This window comes from Neoarius graeffei, chromosome 6, assembly GCF_027579695.1.
Source record: "Neoarius graeffei isolate fNeoGra1 chromosome 6, fNeoGra1.pri, whole genome shotgun sequence".
In the NCBI taxonomy this organism is placed as follows: Eukaryota; Metazoa; Chordata; class Actinopteri; order Siluriformes; family Ariidae; genus Neoarius; species Neoarius graeffei.
The window spans coordinates 47,344,990-47,367,070 of record NC_083574.1 but is presented as its reverse complement, the minus strand read 5'-3'; the positions used below and the strand labels follow the sequence as shown (position 1 = coordinate 47,367,070).

The following is a 22,081-nucleotide window of genomic DNA, read 5'->3' as shown; positions in this document are numbered from 1 at the left end:
GTCATCTTTAACTTTATGCCTTTTGCAAATCAGATCATGTTTTACTTGCTTAACTATTCACAGTAACATAAATTTTAACTGGGGTATGCAAACTTTTGGAAAATAATCAATGGTGGGGTAGTATTGTTACCCTGAAGTTGTATTTTTCAATAACAGCACGTCCTGAAGAGTTTTATTCCTCTTATACCACAACAATGTGCCAACAATTACAAGGTTTGCTTTATTAATAAATAACAGGTCATGCTTTTAAATGTTTTAGTTACACTACCGTTCAAAAGTTTGGGGTCACCCAGACAATTTTGTGTTTTCCATGAAAAGTCACACTTTTATTTACCACCATAAGTTGTAAAATGAATAGAAAATATAGTCGAGGCATTTTTCTGGCCATTTTGAGCATTTAATCGACCCCACACATGCGATGCTCCAGAAACTCAATCTGCTCAAAGGAAGGTCAGTTTTATAGCTTCTCTAAAGAGCTCAACTGTTTTCAGCTGTGCTAACATGATTGTACAAGGGTTTTCTAATCATCCATTAGCCTTCTGAGGCAATGAGCAAACACATTGTACCATTAGAACACTGGAGTGAGAGTTGCTGGAAATGGGCCTCTATACACCTATGGAGATATTGCACCAAAAACCAGACATTTGCAGCTAGAATAGTCATTTACCACATTAGCAATGTATAGAGTGGATTTCTGATTAGTTTAAAGTGATCTTCATTGAAAAGAACAGTGCTTTTCTTTCAAAAATAAGGACATTTCAAAGTGACCCCAAACTTTTGAACGGTAGTGTACATTTGTTGTGAAATGTTTGAGAGGCCAGATATTTCCTGTTATCACTTATAGCAGTTATAAACAGTCATTCCCACACCATCCTCTTTTTTTTCTCCTGTTCCTGAGAAAAAGTTTTTCTCTCATTAAATAACACATTTTTAATCCGTTATCCACCATACAAGTCCCTCTGAATGAGCTGCTACTACAATACGCACATTAATATAAACTTGATTTGAACTGCAGTCATGTAGAGGAGCCATGCCGGTTCAGAAAACTAATCAACACTTTTTGAGAAGTAAGATGCAAATAATGCAAACAGGAATGTGGTATAATGGTTCATAGGAAATCTGTGACTGTTACTACCTCACCAACCAAACCTATTGACTTTATGACCTGAAATGAGGAACCTGGACAGCTCTTAGAAATATGAGATAAGTCTAGGCTTCATAGACTAACCAGAGGTGGACAAAGTACCCAACTTCATTACTTAAGTCAAAGTACAGATCTCACTGGTCAAATGTTACTCTGATACAAGTGAAAGTTGTCCAGTCAAATTTTTACTTAAGTTAAAGTACTGAAGTACTTGCTTATAAAAATACTTAAGTATTAAAAGTACATTTTCTGTCAACACATCGTTGTATTATTGTCACAACGGTTACAAAACCTAATGCTGTTACCAAAGACAGAAATGTGAATTCACAAAATGAACGCATGCTGTGCCATCATGGTGGTTTAACGTTAAGCTAGTTAGTCAGTGAAACTCCACCTGACATGCTAGCAAACTCTTTTTTTCAAACTCGAAATCATATTGAGTAGCTAACACTACTAGAAAAGAGAGATTTCTACATTCTGTTTATTTGACAAGATTATGCTAAAACATATTTCTGAAAGGACTTCAGATAAGTTAATGTTATTCATGTTAGCGTAACTCCGTTTTTACGTGCTAACTAACAGTGTCCAAGTTAACTAGCTATGTGTTAACGTTAGCCGTGGACAAGGCGATGGCAACTTGGCGGGCAAATCCATAGAAAGTCGTTTGACTAACCAGACTGCATAGCTATTGCAACGTTCTCGCTAGCTCTAAAAGCACATACAACTTCATTACAAGCGTTCTCTTGGAATAAAATGTTTACATACCTCAATATGCTTCCGCAGGTTGGACGGCAAGTTTTTGTAGGTTGTGATGTGGTTTGTTTTAGGCAAACAAAGTAAGCATTTAAAATGAAATAACTCTTTATTCCTTTCAAAAAATTGAAACATGGGTTCTAGGTATGGCCATGGGTGCGTGCACTCCCCAGAAGAACTGCCTTCTTCCACTCTGCCATCAACTGATCATGTTAAATAATGCTGTGGAGAAATCATTGATCTTGATTTTATACAGTCTATGGACGTGACCTGACCCTAGTGATTACTGATGGGCTGTCTCAGTATCACCTGTGAAAAAAACAATCACATTTTAGAAAAGAAAAGAAAAAAAACATCCACTTTCAAAGCCACTTCATAGTAACAAGTAACGAGGACCTTGATAGAAATGTAGTGGAGTGAAAAGTACGATATTTGTCTTTCAAATGTAGTGAAGTTAAAGTCATAAGTTTCCAAAAGAAATAATACTCAAGTAAAGTACAGATACTCAAAAAGTGTACTTAAGTACAGTACTCAAGTAAATGTACTTTGTTACTGTCCATCTCTGAGTAGTAGAGGAACTCATCTCCTGTCTGAATGTTTATTTCCAGACATAAACGAAGCTCATTGAAATCTTAATCACACTGAAACTGTGATTCACAGATGAAACTGTTGCATGCTTTAGACTTGCCAGTGTGTGTTGGTTGAGTTACTTTGTCACTCATCATTTTCATACAAAGAATTTCAAACATTATTTTCAAAGGGTTTTCTTTGGCAAGAAAAGCAAAAAAACCCTCATACTACTTCCACAGGCACACCGAACGCCAGCTGTGCCATTAACCTCATCCCTGGTGTGAACAAAAGCACTTTCTTGTGAGAATACTTCATGAACAGAGACGTAGAGTTCAATTGTTCTAGTCCCATACAAAACCAAGTTGCCATATGTCCACCATGAAATGCCGCCCTCATGGGTTGCCAGATTCCCCTGAATCCCGAGCTATTTTAATCAGTTTATAACTTTCATCTCATCTCTAGCTGCTTTATCCTGTTCTACAGGGTCGCAGGCAAGCTGGAGCCTATCCCAGCTGACTACAGGTGAAAGGCGGGGTACACCCTGGACAAGTCGCCAGGTCATCACAGGGCTGACACATAGACACAGACAACCATTCACACTCACATTCACACCTACGGTCAATTTAGAGAGTCACCAGTTAACCTAACCTAACCTGCATGTCTTTGGACTGTGGGGGAAACCGGAGCACCCGGAGGAAACCCACGTGGACACGGGGAGAACATACAAACTCCACACAGAAAGGCCCTCGCCGGCCACAGGGCTCGAACCCAGACCTTCTTGCTGTGAGGCGACAGCGCTAACCACTACACCACCGTGTCGCCTGTACTTGAAGTTGTTTACTGTAAATACCCAAATTTCCAGTAAATTGCTGTAAAATTTACAGCAATTTTATAGTTTTTTATTATTATTTTTATTTTAACGTTTTCATTTAGACTTAAATTTCAAGTACCTGGGGTCAACTGTGCAGGAAAATGGGGGCTGCGATAGTGAGGTGAGAAAGAGAGTGCAGGCAGGGTGGAGAAGGATTTCGGGAGTCATTTGTGATAGGAAAGTCCCAGCAAAAGTGAAAGGTAAGCTGTATAAGACAGTAGTGAGACCAGCTGTGATGTATGGATTGGAGACCGTACCCTTAACGAAGAGACAGGAGGCAAAGTTGGAGGTGATGGAGTTGAGGATGTTAAAGTTTGTGATGGGAGGTTGGACAGGATAAGGAACGAGCACATCAGAGGGACAGCACATGTGGAGAGCTTGGGAATTAAGCTAAGAGAGATGAGACTGAGATGGTATGGGCACATCCTGAGAAGAGATGCAGAGCATGCTGGAAGGAGAATGTTGAGGATGGAGCTGCCAGGCACACGAAAACGAGGAAGGCCAAAGAGGAGATACATGGATGTGGTGAGAGAGGACATGAAAGTGGCAGGTGTGGTAGAGAAGGATGCGGAAGGCAGGGAGCGATGGAGACGAAAGATCCATTGTGGTGACCCCTAATTGGGAGCAGCCAAAAGAAGAAGAAGACAGTAAACAACTGTACCTGTCACAATATCTTTCAGTTGCTCCCATACTATTGCTAGTATGGTTTCAGTAATAGTGGTCGGAACTCCTACTAGCAACCGCAGTATTCATCTTTTGTGAAGTGTTTGATGCCATATAGCCATTGTGTTGCCACTACCATACCACCGATCTGTTGGTGTACGCCAGTGTAACAGATGACGTCCTGCTGCCAACGCCGTGTTTATAACCGTATCCCTGGTTCTGGGAGGCTTAGGGCGTACTGACACTTGCCCAAGGTGAGCACCCAGACTAGTGGAGGGAAGGAGTCGCTTTATTTCTCCATTCTAGACCAGCTCCAAGCAAAGTCTAGCCACTGCCCTAAAACAACTGTACATATTTACATATATACAGTAACATACTTCAATATCTTAATGTTAAATAAAATAACATAACCCAGTAACATTTGCTCATTTGGCTGATGCAGGATACAACTGGGCTGAAGGTTAAGGGTTTTGCCTAAACATGATAGCTTGGTGGCACGGTGATGTAGTGGTTAGCACTGAGGCATCACACCAAGGAGGTTCTTTGTTCGGACCTGCGGGTCAACCGGAGCCTTTCTGTGAGGACTCTGCATTTACTTCGTGCTGCATGGGTTTACTCCAGGTGTTCCAGTTTCCTCCCACAGTCCAAAGACATGAGGATTAGGCCAACTGGCTGCATTAAATTGCCAGTAAAATTAAAATTAATGTGTGTCTGTTTCTCTGTGTTAGCCCTGTGATATACAAGTGACCTGTCCAGGGTGTTCCTCATCTCTCACCCAATGTCAGCTGGGATTGGCTCTGGCTAAGCCACGACCTGCAATGGATAAGTGGTACAGAAAATGAATGAATGAATGAATGAATGATAGCTTGGCAGTGCTGGTTGTATTTAAACATACAACTGTTGGATCTGTGATTTTCAACAGTTTCTTTACAGTTATTGAGGTAAACAGAAACAAGTGTATCTCTGTAAGGATCCTTTCCATGTTGTCAGTGGCGAAAAAAAGTGATTTACTTTCAAGCAGATGATTGTCCCATAGGATTGCATTGCTCTAATACATAGCCATGTTGCAGTTATCGGTTATAACGTTCCACCTATTAGACCAATTTTTATTGTTTTTATCCCTACTGAAAAAAATTTGGGCCAAAAGATGAGAAAATAGGGCCTTGGTTAAAAAATACCAGAGTTTCCCTTTAACCACTCAGTCATCATGCCTACATCACAACAGTACTGGAACTAGTTTACACGGATTCAGCGACTTCTTCCACTGAATTCACGCCACTAAAATATTGCAGTGAAGCAATGCAAGGTAGCTGAGCTGGTTGTAGTGGCTCAGTGGTTAAGTCATAGTGGTTAAGTCTCAGCTGAAGACTTATCCTTTCCATGAACAAGTCTTTCTTCCCCCATCCCTTCTGTAAAGCGACCTTGGGATTGTGAAAGGCGCTATAGAAATGTAATTTATTATTATTGTTATTATAAAGTCAAGAAGGTTGTCTCTTACTGTATTATCCCAGTACCACAAAACTCCTTGTTGCAAGACTCTTCAGCTCAGTTGTATCATATGTATCAACCAAAAGAACAAATGTACTAGGTTATGTTATTTTATACTATATATGATTTTACACTATCCATCCATCCATTATCTGTAGCCGCTTATCCTGTTCTACAGGGTCTCAGGCAAGCTGGAGTCTATCCCAGCTGACTATGGGCGAGAGGTGGGATATACCCTGGACAAGTTGCCAGATCATTGCAGGGCTGACACATAGAGGCAAACAACCATTCACACTCATATTCACGATCAATTTAGAGCCACCATTTAACATAACCTGCATGTCTTTGGACTGTGGGGGAAACCGGAGCACCCGGAGGAAACCCATGCGGACACGGGGAGAACATGCAAACTCCACACAGAAAGTCCCTCGCCGGCCACGGGGCTCGAATCCAGGACCTTCTTGATGTGAGGGATAGTGCTAACCACTACACCACTGTGCCGCCCAGAAATACCTTTACATTCAATAATATTTTTAAGGTGAAAAGTAAGAAGTACCATCCATCCATTATCCGTAATTGCTTATCCTGTGCAGGGTTGCGGGCAAACTGGAGCCTATCCCAGCTGACTATGGGCGAGAGGTGGGATATACCCTGGACAAGTCGCCAGATCATCTCCGGGCTGACACATAGAGACAAACAACCATTCACACTCACATCTACGGCCAATTTGGAGCCACCAATTAGCCTAACCTGCATGTCTTTGGACTGTGGTGGAAACTCACGCAAACACGGGAAGAACATGCAAACTCCACACAGAAAGGCCCTCACCGGCCGCTGGGCTCAAACCCAGGACCTTCTTGCAGTGAGGCGACAGTGCGAACCACTCCACCGCCTGATTTACACTACCGTTCAAGAGTTTGGGGTCACCCAGACAATTTTGTGTTTTCCATGAAAAGTCGTACTTTTATTTACCACCATCTCATCTCATCTCATCTCATTATCTCTAGCCACTTTATCCTGTTCTACAGGGTCGCAGGCAAGCTGGAGCCTATCCCAGCTGACTACGGGCGAAAGGCGGGGTACACCCAGGACAAGTCGCCAGGTCATCACAGGGCTGACACATAGACACAGACAACCATTCACACTCACATTCACACCTACGGTCAATTTAGAGTCACCAGTTAACCTAACCTGCATGTCTTTGGACTGTGGGGGAAACCGGAGCACCCGGAGGAAACCCACGCGGACACGGGGAGAACATGCAAACTCCACACAGAAAGGCCCTCGCCGGCCACGGGGCTCGAACCCAGACCTTCTTGCTGTAAGGCGACAGTGCTAACCACTACACCTCCGTGCCACCTATTTACCACCATAAGTTGTAAAATGAATAGAAAATAGAGTCAAGCCATTTTTCTGGCCATTTTGAGCATTTAATCTTATCGACCCCACAAATGTGATGCTCCAGAAACTCAATCTGCTCAAAGGAAGGTCAGTTTTATAGCTTCTCTAAAGAGCTCAACTGTTTTCAGCTGTGCTAACATGATTGTACAAGGGTTTTCTAATCATCCATTAGCCTTCTGAGGCAATGAGCAAACACATTGTACCATTAGAACACTGGAGTGAGAGTTGCTGGAAATGGGCCTCTATACACCTATGGAGATATTGCACCAAAAACCAGACATTTGCAGCTAGAATAGTCATTTACCACATTAGCAATGTATAGAGTGGACTTCTGACTAGTTTAAAGTGATCTTCATTGAAAAGAACAGTGCTTTTCTTTCAAAAATAAGGACATTTCAAAGGGACCCCAAACTTTTGAACGGTAGTGTACATTTGTTGTGAAATGTTTTATAGTTGTTTACTTTATTGGCAACTATAGTACATTTTTTTAGACTGTAGTCTCAGCAGGTTTGCGGTGCAGTGGGAGGAGTTTAAACTCCTCTTGCTCTGAAAATACTAATCCCAATCTGGCAACTCTGTGGATCCAAAGGCGAGCAGCAGTCCAGCACTCTGAGATTTCCATCCAGTGTCAGGTTTCAGAGAGCTCATCTCTCACTGCTCTTCAGGTTGCCATTCTTGGGTTCAGGGAACTGACTCAGCAGTGGACTTAACAGCAAGTGTGCTGCATAATCTGACAGAGCGCTCACTCAGTGCGTGTCCTTTCTCTCAGCTTTGACTGGAGGCTTGGAACGGAAAAAGCAGAAAATCTTTTTTGACCCCAACCATCATCTGACACCCCGGGGGCATAGAACCACCGCACGCACTCGGCTGCTCTTTCTTCTTCATCGAAATCTCTCAGCGCATTTGAGCGCAGATCATACCGGGATGTGACCAACCTCCTCCTGGTTCCTGAGCTCAGTGTGTTGGAGTCGAGTCCCGTGCGCTGTTATTGCTCGGCCAGTCTTTGGCAGCATGGAGAGCGTGGAGAAGGAGTGCGGCGCTCTGGGCGGGTTATTCCAAGCGATCGTCAACGATATGAAGGTAAAACAGCTCTCAGATTAGATATAACGCGCTGGATATAACAGTACTGGTCGTGTTTTTATTGCCTTTGTCTTGTTTGGGCTCCAGCTGCTGCCTGGACCATTGATGCTGAGATTAAGGGTGCAGCGTGCAGGCAGGCGCTTTGTTATGAACCCAGAATCAAACCCTTTACACGGACATAACACTCATAATGTGCTTTAAAAACCGAGTGTGTATGTGTGTGCTTTTTTTTTTTTAAATAAAACATAAGCATGCCCAGTTGACCACCACCCACCGCCTGAGTGTAGGTGGATGGTTATAGCCTGTTGTTATACCATGTGGGTGCTATAATTACTGATGGCCTGAAGCAGAATTTATGCATGATTCTGTAGGATGTCTATTTTATGTAAGGTGGTTATGAAAAAAGGTTTCTCATAATAACGACTTGAATCATAATAATGAGAATTTTATCATAATTTGACTTACTATCTCATAATAATGACAGTATCTCATATTGACTTAGTGCCTCATAATTATGACTTAGTATCTCATTCATTCAGTATCTCATAATTATGACTTATCTCGTTCACTCAGTATTTCAGTATCTCATAATTATGACTTACTATCTCATTCATTCAGTATCTCATAATTATGACTTACCATCTCATTCACTCAGTATTTCATAATTATAACTTACTATCTCATTCACTCAGCATCTCATAATTATGACAGTGTCTCATAATTACGACTTAGTATCTCATTCACTGAGCATCTCATAATTATGACAGTGTCTCATAATTACGACTTAGTATCTCATTCACTCAGTATCTCATAATTGACTTAGTATCTCATTCACTCAGCATCTCATAATTATGACAGTGTCTCATAATTACAACTTAGTATCTCATTCACTCAGAATCTCATAATTACGACTTATCTCATTCACTCACTGTCTCATAATTATGACTTAGTATCTCATTCATTTACTATCTCATAATTGACTTAATATCTCATTCACTCACTATCTCATTATGACTTAGTATCTCATTCAGTCAGTATTTCATAATTATGACTTACTATCTCATTCATTCAGTATCTCATAATTATGACTTAGTATCTCATAATTATGACTTAGTATCTCATTATGACTTAGTATCTCATTCACTCAGTTTTTCATAATTATGACTGTCTCATAATTACAACTCAGTATCTTATTCACTCAGTATCTCATAATTATGACTTACTATCTCATTCATTCAGTATCTCATAATTATGACTTAGTGTCTCTCATTATGACTTAGTATCTCATTATGACTTAGTATCTCATTCACTCACTATCTCATAATTATGACAGCCCGAATCCCATTTCACCCCTTGGACCAACCCCTTGGCCCTTCCCCTCCATTTTGCGCGTTCACGTGAAGGGGTAGGGGTATCCCAATCCCAGTTAACGCGGAGGGGTAGGGGAAGGGGTAGGGCTTCTGTACCCCTCCAAACGGAGATTTTCCTGGAGCTGACTCCGAACGAAGGGGTTTGAGTGATTTCCCACAATGCCATGCGGATTTCAGCGAGATTTCATGCGGATTTCAGAAAGATGGTGGTTCCCGCGGCGAAAGATTGTCATAAATGTATTTTCTCCATTATTTACGTGTTTTAAGTTGTTATCCAGAGGAAACACGCCGCTTGATTCGCTTTCGAGCTGAGAATGAGCAGCGATTTCTGAAATCCAAGCTGCTGCTAAAAAGCTTTGGGAGTGAGTATTGTTTTCGGTTGCTTGACTGTGTACGTTTTGTTCTGTTATTCTCGCTTTTATTGTTTACATGAGTGTTCTGACACCTCATTCTGCCGGATGTGGTGCACGAAGCGATATCCCATTCAGTGGTGTTAGTTAACAAATCACACCCTGCCAGCAGAGATTTCTGGTTCTGGCTCTGACTGTAGCGGCTGGTCGCAGCCAATGACGCATTTGGTCGCGTTTTGCTAACGTAAACGCTGACGGAGGTACGCGATGACGTATGCGATCGTTGAAGGGCTATCCCAATACGTAAGGGTTGAATTTCAAGCCCTATCCCTTGTAGCTCAGTTTCAAGGGGAAGGGCCAAGGAGAAGAGGGAGGGGAAGGGGGAGGGGTAGGGGTAGAAATTAGAATTGGGATTGGGCCTTAGTATCTCATATTGACTTAGTATCTCATAATTATGACTTAAGTTTTCATACTGATGAGATATTAAGTAATAATTTGAGAAAACATTCCATTATTATGAAATGGTAAATCATTATTCTGACATAAGTCATAAGTATGACATTATCTCATAATTATGAGATACAAAGTCATAATCATGACATGTTCACATTATTATGACATACTATGCCACTTCATTTTTTTTTTTTTCAAGTGGCAGAAACAGGCTTTCATACTACTTACTGGTGGTTTGGCCAAAGTGGAAAAAAAATTACATTTGTGGTAAAATTTGAGTAGGCTACCATTTGCTTTAGTGATTGCAAAGCCAGACAAATTCTCATCATAGATCTGGTGATAATGATGGAAAAGAAATTATTAAATTTTCAGGAGTTCAAGTATTTCATATGGGATCAGAGCAATAATATTACATTTTGCCAATTTTCTAGTGTTTAATTAATATTTCTTATATTCATTTGGGTCCTATATAGTCTGTTTATATATTTTTTCATGTACATCACATAAGCTCACAAATTATTTTAAGATTAGTCTCACAAACCAGACCTCTAGTTTCTCTTAAGAATCTAGCACATTTAGTCAATAAACATGGACAAAAAAAAATTGCCTACCTTGACAGAAAGAAGCAATTTAACTGACATGATAGTTTCTGTGGCCTGTTAACAAACACACAAAGATATCTAATTTACTTACCACTAAGTGTTTTGCACACAACTCTTTAATAACTTTTAAAAATGAGATTCTGTTAATCTTTTTTCAACCATTAAATCTTGCTCTAATGTCCCAGTAGTCAAAAGTTTGTTCTCCAACTCGAAATTGGCAAACAGAATCGAGTATACGTACGTGGAATTGAGGAGAGCCAATCAGATGGCAGACTTCAAGATCCTGAAGGTTGTGGCCAGAAATGTGTACAAAAATATATCAGACACCCCATATATTTTCTGGGTGGAGTGTCTGAGACTGAGGTTAGTTAGACCATAGTGTAACTAGTTTAACCTGCTCTTTAGGGAGTTATTTGATTAGGGGTTAGAGGTTATCAGGCTCGGATTTAATTTACTTCATTGCCAGGAAGGAGGAAAGTACTTCTCTGGGTAATGAGTGATTTAAAGGATTGATACAAATATTTGGTGTTCTTTCCTAGAAACAAAATGTGAACAGCATTATTTTTAAAGTCTGTGCAACAATGTGATGAGAGAAATATTACCAGGGTGTGTAGCTTGAGGTTATTGAGGGCTTATAATAACTGCACTCAAAAACGCAGACAGCTGCATATCCTCCTTACTCTCCTCCTACTCTCATATTACATAGTAGATGTGTTATATTTAGCCATCCCTCCCACATGCATGACTTTCATGAACACTTTTTAGGTCTCCAAATCCTGAATTGCTGTCCCTGATAGAGTTCACTTGAAAAGTCTTGAAATATTTGGATCTCATAAGATCCTACAGGAGTTGCAGATTTTAGGGTAGTCTGCCAAGTCATTGCTTTGTTGGACCAGAACACAGTAGCTGTGTGTGTAGCATTTGATACATGGTGATTATGCTCTCACACTGCTTTTGCCCTGTCAGGAATCACTGGTATTGCCACTTTGAATGCCATCATATAGTGAACTTCCTGGGCTTGGAACCAGCACAGATACAATATATGAGGGCTTGGTCTTGGCAGAGACTCAGGGTTGGCAGTGTGCTGCTTTTCTGACATGTGGCACATTAACATCCTGAAAGAGACTGAGGGGAGTGAGTGGCGTTGTTAGAGATACCTAGCCTGGGCCCGCCCATTCTAAGCGTGACGCAACACGAGGGCCTGTTCCGAGCTTAGTCTGGCCAGGCAGGCTATCTACAGCATTTCCAAGCTCCTGAAAAATCGGGAACCAATCAACTTTGAGCATCTCCAACGGCCCTGGGTAGAGGCATGTTCAAGGCAGTGACGTAGTAGAACTGCGACCGGAAGCCATAGATTGTTTACAGAATCTATGCCGGAAGCGCTTCATTCACATCACGAACATGGAGCAGCAGCAAGCCTTTAACACAGCGGTAGATGCTGTATTGAAAGCATTCAACGGGAAGTTCTCATTGAAAACGGAGCAAAGAGCAGCCCTGGAGGTATTTATCTTCTTCCTGTTACTCAAGCAGTTTCCGTCGCGTCACATACGTCAGAGGAAAGAGTGATGTGATTGGTTTAAGCTTCGTCACAGCCTTTTCTGGCTTCGACCAGTAGCAAACTGAGGCATTTCAGGGAGGCGGGTCAACCATGGGCTCTGGGAAACGGTTTGGCTTAATAGCTTGGCCAGACCAAATGCTCGGAGAGCTTTGAAGTCGCGTTAGCCAGGCTAAGAGATACCAAAAGTATTGAAGGCCTTTTTCTCCTTAGTGTAAGGAAAGCCCAATGAGAAATGGAGTTTCCACCATTTTCTTTATAGACTGTCATAGATATGATACTATCCAATTTGTGGTTGCGTTATATTTTCACCTGCAGTTTCATAATGGGACTGAATTGAGAGTTTATTATTTTATTGCATTTGTCAGTATATGACATTGCTCATGAGAGATCTACAGCCAGGCAGGTCCCTAACCTTCGTATTCATCAGTTATATTTAAACAAAACCTTTAAAACCTCTTCATGGAAACAGAATGGTTTAGAATGGGATTAGTCTATTTCTTGTTTTGCAATTAAATGATACACTTTAATAGGAACTTGTTCTTGATTCTAAGATCCCTGTTCTTGGCTGGCAGGAGTGGAACCCAATGTGGTCTTCTGCTGTTGCGTGCTGAGATGCTTTTCTGCTCACCACAGTTGTAAAGAGTGATTATATGAGTTGTTCTGTCCTTCCTGACAGCTTGAACCAATCTGGGGCGGGTTTCCCAAAAGCCTCTTAAAGGGCATATTCTGGACCAATTTCGTTTTTTTATATATATGAAAGTATGTCCCTTTACACACTCATCCAGAAGGGTAATTTTGCACAAGGCCATCTGTCTACAGCAGAAAAAAATAAAATAACAAAACGCGTCTGGAAAAATCCCAAGGGAGTCTGGAGCCAGATTCGTGACGTCACCTGCGGAAGCGCCAGCAGGCTGAGAGAGCTTTGCACGGTTTCAGTGCACAGCCTGTGTAGACCAAGCGCTCCCATTTCTCTTTCATTGTCGGGTCTTTTGGAAAACGATGAGTACTAATCCCATCAAGATTGGTGTTGCTACACCCTCCGACGATACATCTATTAACCATTTTAATAATTACGCGATAACGTTGAAGAAATTTGCAGAAAACCACCAGGTCATTTTCTCATAAACAAACCAGCGCTGACGTAGGATTCAGAGGGAGGCGTCCCGCAGATGACGTCACGAAAATCAATGTTTCCCGGGAAATTCAAATGCCAAGTTTTTTCAGAGGCGGACCAATTCGCCTCAAATGGCTTGATTTCAACTGAATTTTTCTGGTATTGCTCAAGGTAAAAAAATTGCAGAGAATGCAGAATGTTACAGATATTTGACCAAAGTTTAATATAAAATACGAGAATTACATTGCTCTTGCTCCTGAATTTACCCGTGATATGCCCTTTAACGCTAAGAGCATCTTAACTAGGAAAGAGAGTGTTCATTGTGATGCTGGCTCTACCATTTAACAATGATCTTTGTGCTACGATGCTTTTGGGAAACCCACCCCTGGCCATTTTCCTCTGACCTCTCTTATCAACAAGGCATTTCCACCCACAGAACTGTCGCTTCACTCAGTGTTTTTTGTTTTTCACACCATTCTGTGTAAACTCGAGAGACAGTTGTGTGTGAAAACCCCAGGAGATCAGCAGTTTCTGAAATACTCAAACATGTGGAACCAACTCCCATGCCACAGTGGAAGTCACAGAGATCACAATTTTTCCCATTCTGATGTTTGGAGTGGGCGGCACGGTCGTGTAGTGGTTAGCGCTGTCGCCTCACAGCAAGAAGGTCCGGGTTCGAGCCCCGTGGCCGGCGAGGGCCTTTCTGTGTGGAGTTTGCATGTTCTCCCCGTGTCCGCGTGGGTTTCCTCCGGGTGCTCCGGTTTCCCCCACAGTCCAAAGACATGCAGGTTAGGTTAACTGGTGACTCTAAATTGACCGTAGGTGTGAATGTGAGTGTGAATGGTTGTCTGTGTCTATGTGTCAGCCCTGTGATGACCTGGCGACTTGTCCAGGGTGTACCCCGCCTTTCGCCCGTAGTCAGCTGGGATAGGCTCCAGCTTGCCTGTGACCCTGTAGAACAGGATACAGTGGCTACAGATAATGAGATGAGATGTTTGGAGTGAGCATTAACTGAAGCTCTTGATTTGTATCTGCATGATTTTATGCACTGTGCTGCTGTCAAGGGATCGGCTGATTAGAGAACTGCATAAACCAGCAGGTGGATGGGTGTTCCTAATAAAGTGGCTGGTGAGTGTAGATGATTCCAATCATGGTAGTAGTCTATACGCTACATTTACATGTACTGTACTATACTATACTTTATAGTTACTTTATAGTAATGTTGTGGAATGTTCCTGTTATGACTTAAGTTGTATCTGCTGTAAACAGTCATTTCTCTACTTTCTCTTGAAGTTTATAAGGCAAAAAAAAAAAAAAAATGCAGGTTCTTAGACTTCCAAATACGAGAAACATCTCCTTACAGAAAGTTTCACCACATCAGTGATTATAGGTTTTTCTTTATTAAATAACATGATGTTCAGACACATAATTGGTTTATTATGAGACCGTACAAGCCCCTGTTTTACTTTTACTAGGTTTTATAAACAATAAATAATATTAGACTGAGCGCATTTAATACAGTGATTTGGCGATTTAACATGGAGGCATAATATGCACAGAGCTATTATGATATACAAAAGTTGAATGTGGTATAAGGAAACCCACATACCAAACAACCATTAAACGTATTCCTAAAAACAGAATGCTGTAGAGTAGGATTAGTATTTCTTCTTTTTGTGATCTTGTGATAGATGCTTCAGATCGTGTTAGTAATAATAGGCATATGTGTCAGCAAAATAAACGAATGTTGCCGTATAGATGGGTGGCACGGTGGTGTAGTGGTTAGCACTGTCGCCTCACAGCAAGAAGGTCCTGGGTTCGAGCCCAGTGGCTGGCGAGGGCCTTTCTGTGCGGAGTTTGCATGTTCTCACCGTGTCTGCGTGGGTTTCCTTCGGGTGCTCTGGTTTCCCCCACAGTCCAAAGACATGCAGGTGGCTCTAAATTGACCGTAGGTGTGAATGTGAGTGTGAATGGTTGGTTGTCTCTGTGTATCAGCCCGGTGATGATCTGGCGACTTGTCCAGGGTGTACCCCGCCTCTCACCCGTAGTCAGCTGGGATAGGCTCCAGCTTGCCTGCGACCTCGTAGAACAGGATAAGTGGCTTCAGATAATGGATGGATGGATGCTGTATAGATTTCCTCCTCAGAAAGTGAATGGTTCTGGATTTTGGTGGACTATGGGCAGTTCTTAAACTGCAGCATCCTCTCTTCTTGATCTGTTTCAGTCTCTGCATGGCTTTTAGCTCCACACGGCAGGAAAACTAATTAGCTACCTGTGGCTGTGACAATGGACGTGGTGATAGCTGCAGCAGGAAATGTGCTGCGTGGCAGTGATATGACATTAGACTAATGTCTAATTCAAGACCTTCACAGGACCAAACATGCTGGATTGTTTTAGCAAACCTCAGAAGAGATGCCATGTTTTTTTTTGCTTATGTTTTCTTTTTTTTCTAACACTAATTGCTAATTCATGCTAATCCAAAGAAAATATGAGCTACACTCTCAGAAAATAAAGTACATTATTGTACCTTTACGAGTACAACGGCTTGGCACTGGGGCAGTACCCTCAAAGGTACTTATTTGTAGCTTTTATATGCTGCTTGGGATCATATATGTACCTTTTTGGCCCTAAAAAGGTACACATAATTACCTTGAGGTCTAATAATGCACTGTAGGGGGTACATTAGTGTAGATTGTACCTTAGAGGACAGAAATGGACTCCTACTGTAACCCTATTTCACAGTGTAGTCATGCACTCTCACACCCTTTTAGTGGCTACTGCCTCACATAGAGGCAGGAGCCACTATGTCATCGTAATGTGAGAATGAGTGTAACGATCGTGCATTGCGCATACGCATACACGTGTTCCGATTAAAATGACCGGTGAGTGTACACAATTCGGTTCACCGTTCGAAATAAATGGACTAGACTAAAGAAATTGCTTTCAGACATGTTTATGCTTATTACCGAGGGAAAGTGCATTCCTGTTTTAAAATATACTCCAGGTTGTCCCCCTTTCCTTGCCTTCTTCAGTCAGTGGTCCCACGTGTGATGTAGATGTGACGCACTTCCGAGTTGTTATGAGAAGTTGTCGAAAAGAGTATTGAAACCATTGAGCTCTAGCGTCGGGCCATTTCTGGAAAATAAGAGTTTTGGTCATGGCGACAGCATGTATATGTCAGACTCAGTTCGGAGGTTTCAGTTTCGAAAACTGTAAGAGGTAAGAGTAGAATAATATAAAGTACAGACACTTGTTATATTTTACTTCTGTGATTTTTAAATTGTTCATTTTTGGATTACGCTTCGTTTTTGTGGCTACTGCCTCATAGAATATATCTCATCTCATCTCATTATCTCTAGCCGCTTTATCCTGTTCTACAGGGTCGCGGACAAGCTGGAGCCTATCCCAGCTGACTACGGGCGAAAGGCGGGGTACACCCTGGACAAGTCGCCAGGTCATCACAGGGCTGACACATAGACACAGACAACCATTCACACTCACATTCACACCTACGGTCAATTTAGAGTCACCAGTTAACCTAACCTGCATGTCTTTGGACTGTGGGGGAAACCGGAGCACCCGGAGGAAACCCACGCGGACACGGGGAGAACATGCAAACTCCACACAGAAAGGCCCTCGCCGGCCACGGGGCTCAAACCCGGACCTTCTTGCTGTGAGGCGACAGTTCTAACCACTACACCACCGTGCCGCCGCATAGAATATATAAAATAAGCTGTATTTACTGTATGGACATGGTATCAGAAAACAATTTTATTTATAAGCAGTAGCCACATATACCCATAGGGTACCTATTTTTTAAGCCTGGGTTAGGTTAAAGAAAACAGATCGAGTCACAGCTCAGCCACATTGCTCAAAGCTGAAAAGATCACTCTGTGTGTAATTTATTTTTAAAAATTTAATTTTCTACTATTTATTAACCTTTTTTTTTTTAACCTGGTAACCTTAATAAATATACTGTGTGTGTGTGTGTTTATCTACTTAATACAACCAGTTTGCTCTGGATCCTGAGATGAGATAATACCAGGACAATGCAAGATAGTCACTTTTGTATGTAACTCACCGAGAAACTGGGTGTGTTCAGATAATTTCCTTTCAGTCGCCTCCAGGACAGAGATTATATGAAATCTTTGGAAGATGTGCCTTATTGTTCACTGCTATTAGAGACTCTTACTTCTCTACACCAGTTCCACCATTTTCAGTCCCGTGTAATACAGGCATGCTAAATACACCCATGTTTAATGAAGATGTTTGTTCTTGGGAATGCTTTTAGTATCTGTTTTACAAGTGAAGCTGTTAGGCCTGGACAGTGTGTTCAGAAGGTTTTAATAGGTAACTGCTTGTTTTAACGTTTTCCTGCTTTCTGTCTGAAGAGCATCTGCTGAACAAGGCAGATCTGTCTTTCATTGGCATCATGAAATTGGTGTACATTGCCTGCAGGCCATGAATCGAGAAAAATAACCATAAACAGACGAAGCATTCTCTCTGAAAGACTCTTTATACCCAGTGTTATTTGACTGTGATTTTGCTAGATGACAGCTTCAGGGACATTTTGCCTAGCTTCACTGGATTAAACTGATATAAGTGTGTAATGTGCATGAATGGAAGTCCATTTATGTATGACCTAAACATCTGCTCCTTATCTGAAGAGTTTTTTTGGTGTCTCCTATTTGGCTGTAAAGACTGAGCTGTGTATGAAGTGTATATACCTGTTTGGATAATAAAAATCAGGCTTTGATGTGACATGATCATAGACTTAATGTCATTGTTAATTCTCTACCATGATACTGTTTCTTTTTCACTAGAACTCGTACCCAGTGTGGGAGGACTTCGGTGCCAAGGCCACAAAACTACACTCGCAACTGAGGTGATAAACTTTCACAGTGATCACAGACTTTTGCTCAACTTTTCTAGACATCTTGGTGTATTATAGTGGCTATAAATGCTTGAAAAAGGAATAAGCATATACTATATGCATCTTTTTAGGTTTCAGAGCTTTTGAAAGTTCCTCGTTGTGTCCTGAATGATGTACAGCGCTGGATATGATTTTAGAATAAGAATGATATTTAATGTCAGTTTAAAAATCCTCATAATGGCTTATTTTAAAAAGCAGTGATAAAGTCACAGTACAGTAGGACAATAGTTACAGTATAGTTTGTCATCTTTTTAACTCAACTCGTAGTATGACATTGCTAGTACTTTATGCCGTGTTCACGTCTCTGTGCACTCTTTAGGACTACAGTACTGGCGGCAACTGCTTTCCTGGATGCCTTTCAGAAGGTGGCAGATATGGCAACAAACACAAGAGGTAAGATGTCTGAGGCCCTGTCCACACGGCAACGGATTCAGGTGAATCTGATAAAATTGTTTATCGTTTCGGCCTGGCGTCCACACGGCACCAGCGTTTTGGGTGCCCCAAAACGAAATCTTTTGAGAACGGGTTCCAGAGTGGAAAAATCTGGCAACGGCCCCGGATTTGTTCACGATGATGTCACAACCACATGACTGTCAGTGCTTCACGCCGGGTAGAAGTGTAACGACCTCGATGCGAGTTGTCAACAAATCCTATAACTTGGTTCATGAAAAGCGCTTACAAAATATTTTCACTGTGAATATTTATTGTGTAATGGTGCAAAGTGAGAGAGAGAGCGAGTGAGAGAATAGCCCTTAGGGCAGAGTCTTTAGTCCAAACACTGCGGAAGCAGTACCAAACCGCGCACCGCCCATGCGCTTTCCAAAAACAAAAACAATCCCGCCAGCAAATATAGGAAAAAAAAAAAGGAGCGATCTCACCTCTTCAGATGTTGGTTTAAGTCCGACAATACATTCCTCAAAAAGGGCGTATAAGAACAAAGTAATCCATCAACGTGTAGCATTCAATTTATTCCGGACCATTAAAGAATTCTGGAGGATATCAGAATGTTGGCGTACCGGCTTCCATCTACCCCCATTCATTCCTCTTTCCGCGTCTTTTGTTTTACGCTACTGATTAATAATCAAAACTTTATGTGGCTGATGCTACAGAAGAAGGGGTTTATGCGCATGCGTCTACTTCTTCTATTGTTCTGGTGTCTCCAATGGGACCATCTTACAGCGCACGTAGAGGTGTGGCATGTGTATTGCATCGTTTTCAGCAAGCGTTGCGTTGCCATATGTACCTGATATTTTACTGATCCGTTGCCCATGTGGACGCGATATTTTAAAAAAAAAAATCTCGTTGCCGTTGTCGTGTGGATGTAGCCTGAGAAAGCTGGCTGGGGAAAAAAAAAAGAGAATTATTGTTGTCATGGTGATGAAGCTATTTCCGAGTGACTCTTGCTCTAAAGGCTGTGAACAGCTTTATGGTCTCCACATGCTATTAGACATTATAAATAGTGCATTATGCAGAGTTTAGCACTTACAATGCACTTGTAACATACTCAGCAGAGAAAAGAATGTTGACTGGCTTTGCTTGGTTTTAGTTTACTTTGAAGGACCGTCTAAATTTGAACATTCACAGAAAAAAAGATGGCTTCTGGCCATTTGCAGTGTGATTAACAGGCCAGTCTTCCTGCTTGATTGCATTGAATCAGCTAGAATTAAACTTTCCACTAGCCTGATCGAGTGTTTTAGACTCAACGAGGTCAAATAAATTCAGTCTTCATTGGCACAGTTTCAAGATGTGGGTCAGACACAGCTGTGGGCATGGAAACAATTTAGCCATTTTAGCATCTACCTTTGCTTACCATATCCTATTAGCTCATTTAACACTCTGTGTTGGGGAACATGATCATAGAACTCCAGAAATTATGTCGTGACAGCATGAGGCAGCTGTATTTAGCATGCATTCACAGGCAGTTACTATGAGTTACCAGAGTTTTCAAGACTGTTACCTGAATACAGTCGCTAGACCAAACTCAGGTATCCAGTAGAAACCAGTCAGAGCACAGACAGTTTCTAAGAGCAGATTATGAGTTTACATTTGTATGGTCTGCAGTTTAAGAGGTTCAATCACTGATATATAGTGCCTTGCATAAGTATTCACCCACACCGAAATGTTCAACATTGTGCAATGTTACAGCCTGGAACTGAAATAGACTTAATTGGGATTAATCGGCTTTGGGTTGCTGCTTTGTCTAATGTCTTACCGGTCACTAACTTTAGTCAGATGACCTCCTCGGGCCATTGTTGCATAACAGCGGATATAGATATGCTTTGCAGAATGTTCTGAGTTTGGCATTGGTTTTTTTTTTAATAGCCTTACCCTTTATTGATAATTTTCTAAAATGTTTTAAAACGGTTTTGATAGCTTCTTGGCCTTCATGATGCTGATTTTATTAATTGAATTGAATGCCTTTATTGTCATTGCACAGCTGTACAACGAAATTTCAGTGCATCTCATCTCATTATCTCTAGCCGCTTTATCCTGTTCTACAGGGTCACAGGCAAGCTGGAGCCTATCCCAGCTGACTACGGGCGAAAGGCGGGGTACACCCTGGACAAGTCGCCAGGTCATCACAGGGCTGACACATAGACACAGACAACCATTCACACTCACACCTACGGTCAATTTAGAGTCACCAGTTAACCTAACCTGCATGTCTTTGGACTGTGGGGGAAACCGGAGCACCTGGAGGAAACCCACGTGGACACATGCAAACTCCGCACAGAAAGGCCCTCGCCGGCCACGGGGCTCGAACCCGGACCTTCTTGCTGTGAGGCGACAGCGCTAACCACTACACCACCATGCCGCCCTAAACATAAAAGTCTAATATAAAATGAGTGTAATATTTAAAAAAAAAAAAACAGCACACGTTTTAAATTTAAAAGCTATGTTCTCTAACAAATTGTGCCCTTCCCAGAACAGGTGTATGTATATTGAAATCACGTCACTTTAAGTGCACACAGGTTCACTCTATTCAAATAATTTTGTCGTTTCTGACGGCAAATAGTGAAACCAGGACTACTGTAAGGGTTTCACTGCAATGGGGTGAATACATATACAATCACAACTTTCACACTTTGTAATTTAAATCTTTAATATTACTGACATTTTAGTGTAGATTCATGACATTTCAGACTCTAGAATATCTGCAGTCTGCCTTTGATGTTGTTCAGTTTCATTTGACTCGTGTTAAGCTAGTTTTAAATGCAGATAAATCTTAATTTGTTTTATTTTCAAATGGGAAACGGCTGCCATCTATCCTTCCTAAAATTTTAACAGCTCAAGGTGTTGTAATTGAAAGGGTCACATCATATAAGTATTTGGGTATTATTATTATTGATGAGTCCCTGACATTCAAGTTACACATCGACAAACTTGTATTAAAACTGAAACTTAAATTGGGTTTTCTTTTTAGAAATTTTTCACCCCAGGCTAGGAGACATCTGTTTTCAGTAAGTTTTATGCCCTTATTGGACTATGGGGATCTACTCTTTATGAATGCACCTGATCAGTACTTAAAGAAATTGGACACTATTTATCACTATGCCTTACGTTTTATCACCGGCTGCGGCAATCTTGTATATCATTGTACTCTGTATAACACAGCAAATTGTCCCTCTCTGTCTGTTCACAGACTTTCACACTGGTTGATGTTTGTTTATAAATCTGTTCTTGGGCTAGCTTCTCCTTATCATACTTGCGTCTGAAACAAAATCGACATG

At 41.5% G+C, this 22,081-nt stretch overlaps 1 protein-coding gene across 4 annotated transcripts in view; it reads left to right on the top strand.

Annotated features, from left to right (window-relative positions):
• Positions 1–7,480: 7,480 nt before the first annotated feature.
• mtss1la (MTSS I-BAR domain containing 2a) overlaps positions 7,481–22,081 on the top strand; it is an 89,762-nt gene continuing 75,161 nt past the window's right edge. For all 4 annotated transcript variants that reach the window (XM_060923735.1, XM_060923734.1, XM_060923733.1 and 1 more), the window contains exons 1-3: positions 7,481–7,970; positions 18,241–18,302; positions 18,670–18,743. In XM_060923735.1, the coding sequence (XP_060779718.1) occupies positions 7,902–7,970; positions 18,241–18,302; positions 18,670–18,743 (205 nt within the window). In that variant the 5' untranslated portion in view covers positions 7,481–7,901. The remainder of the gene's footprint in view (positions 7,971–18,240; positions 18,303–18,669; positions 18,744–22,081) is intronic.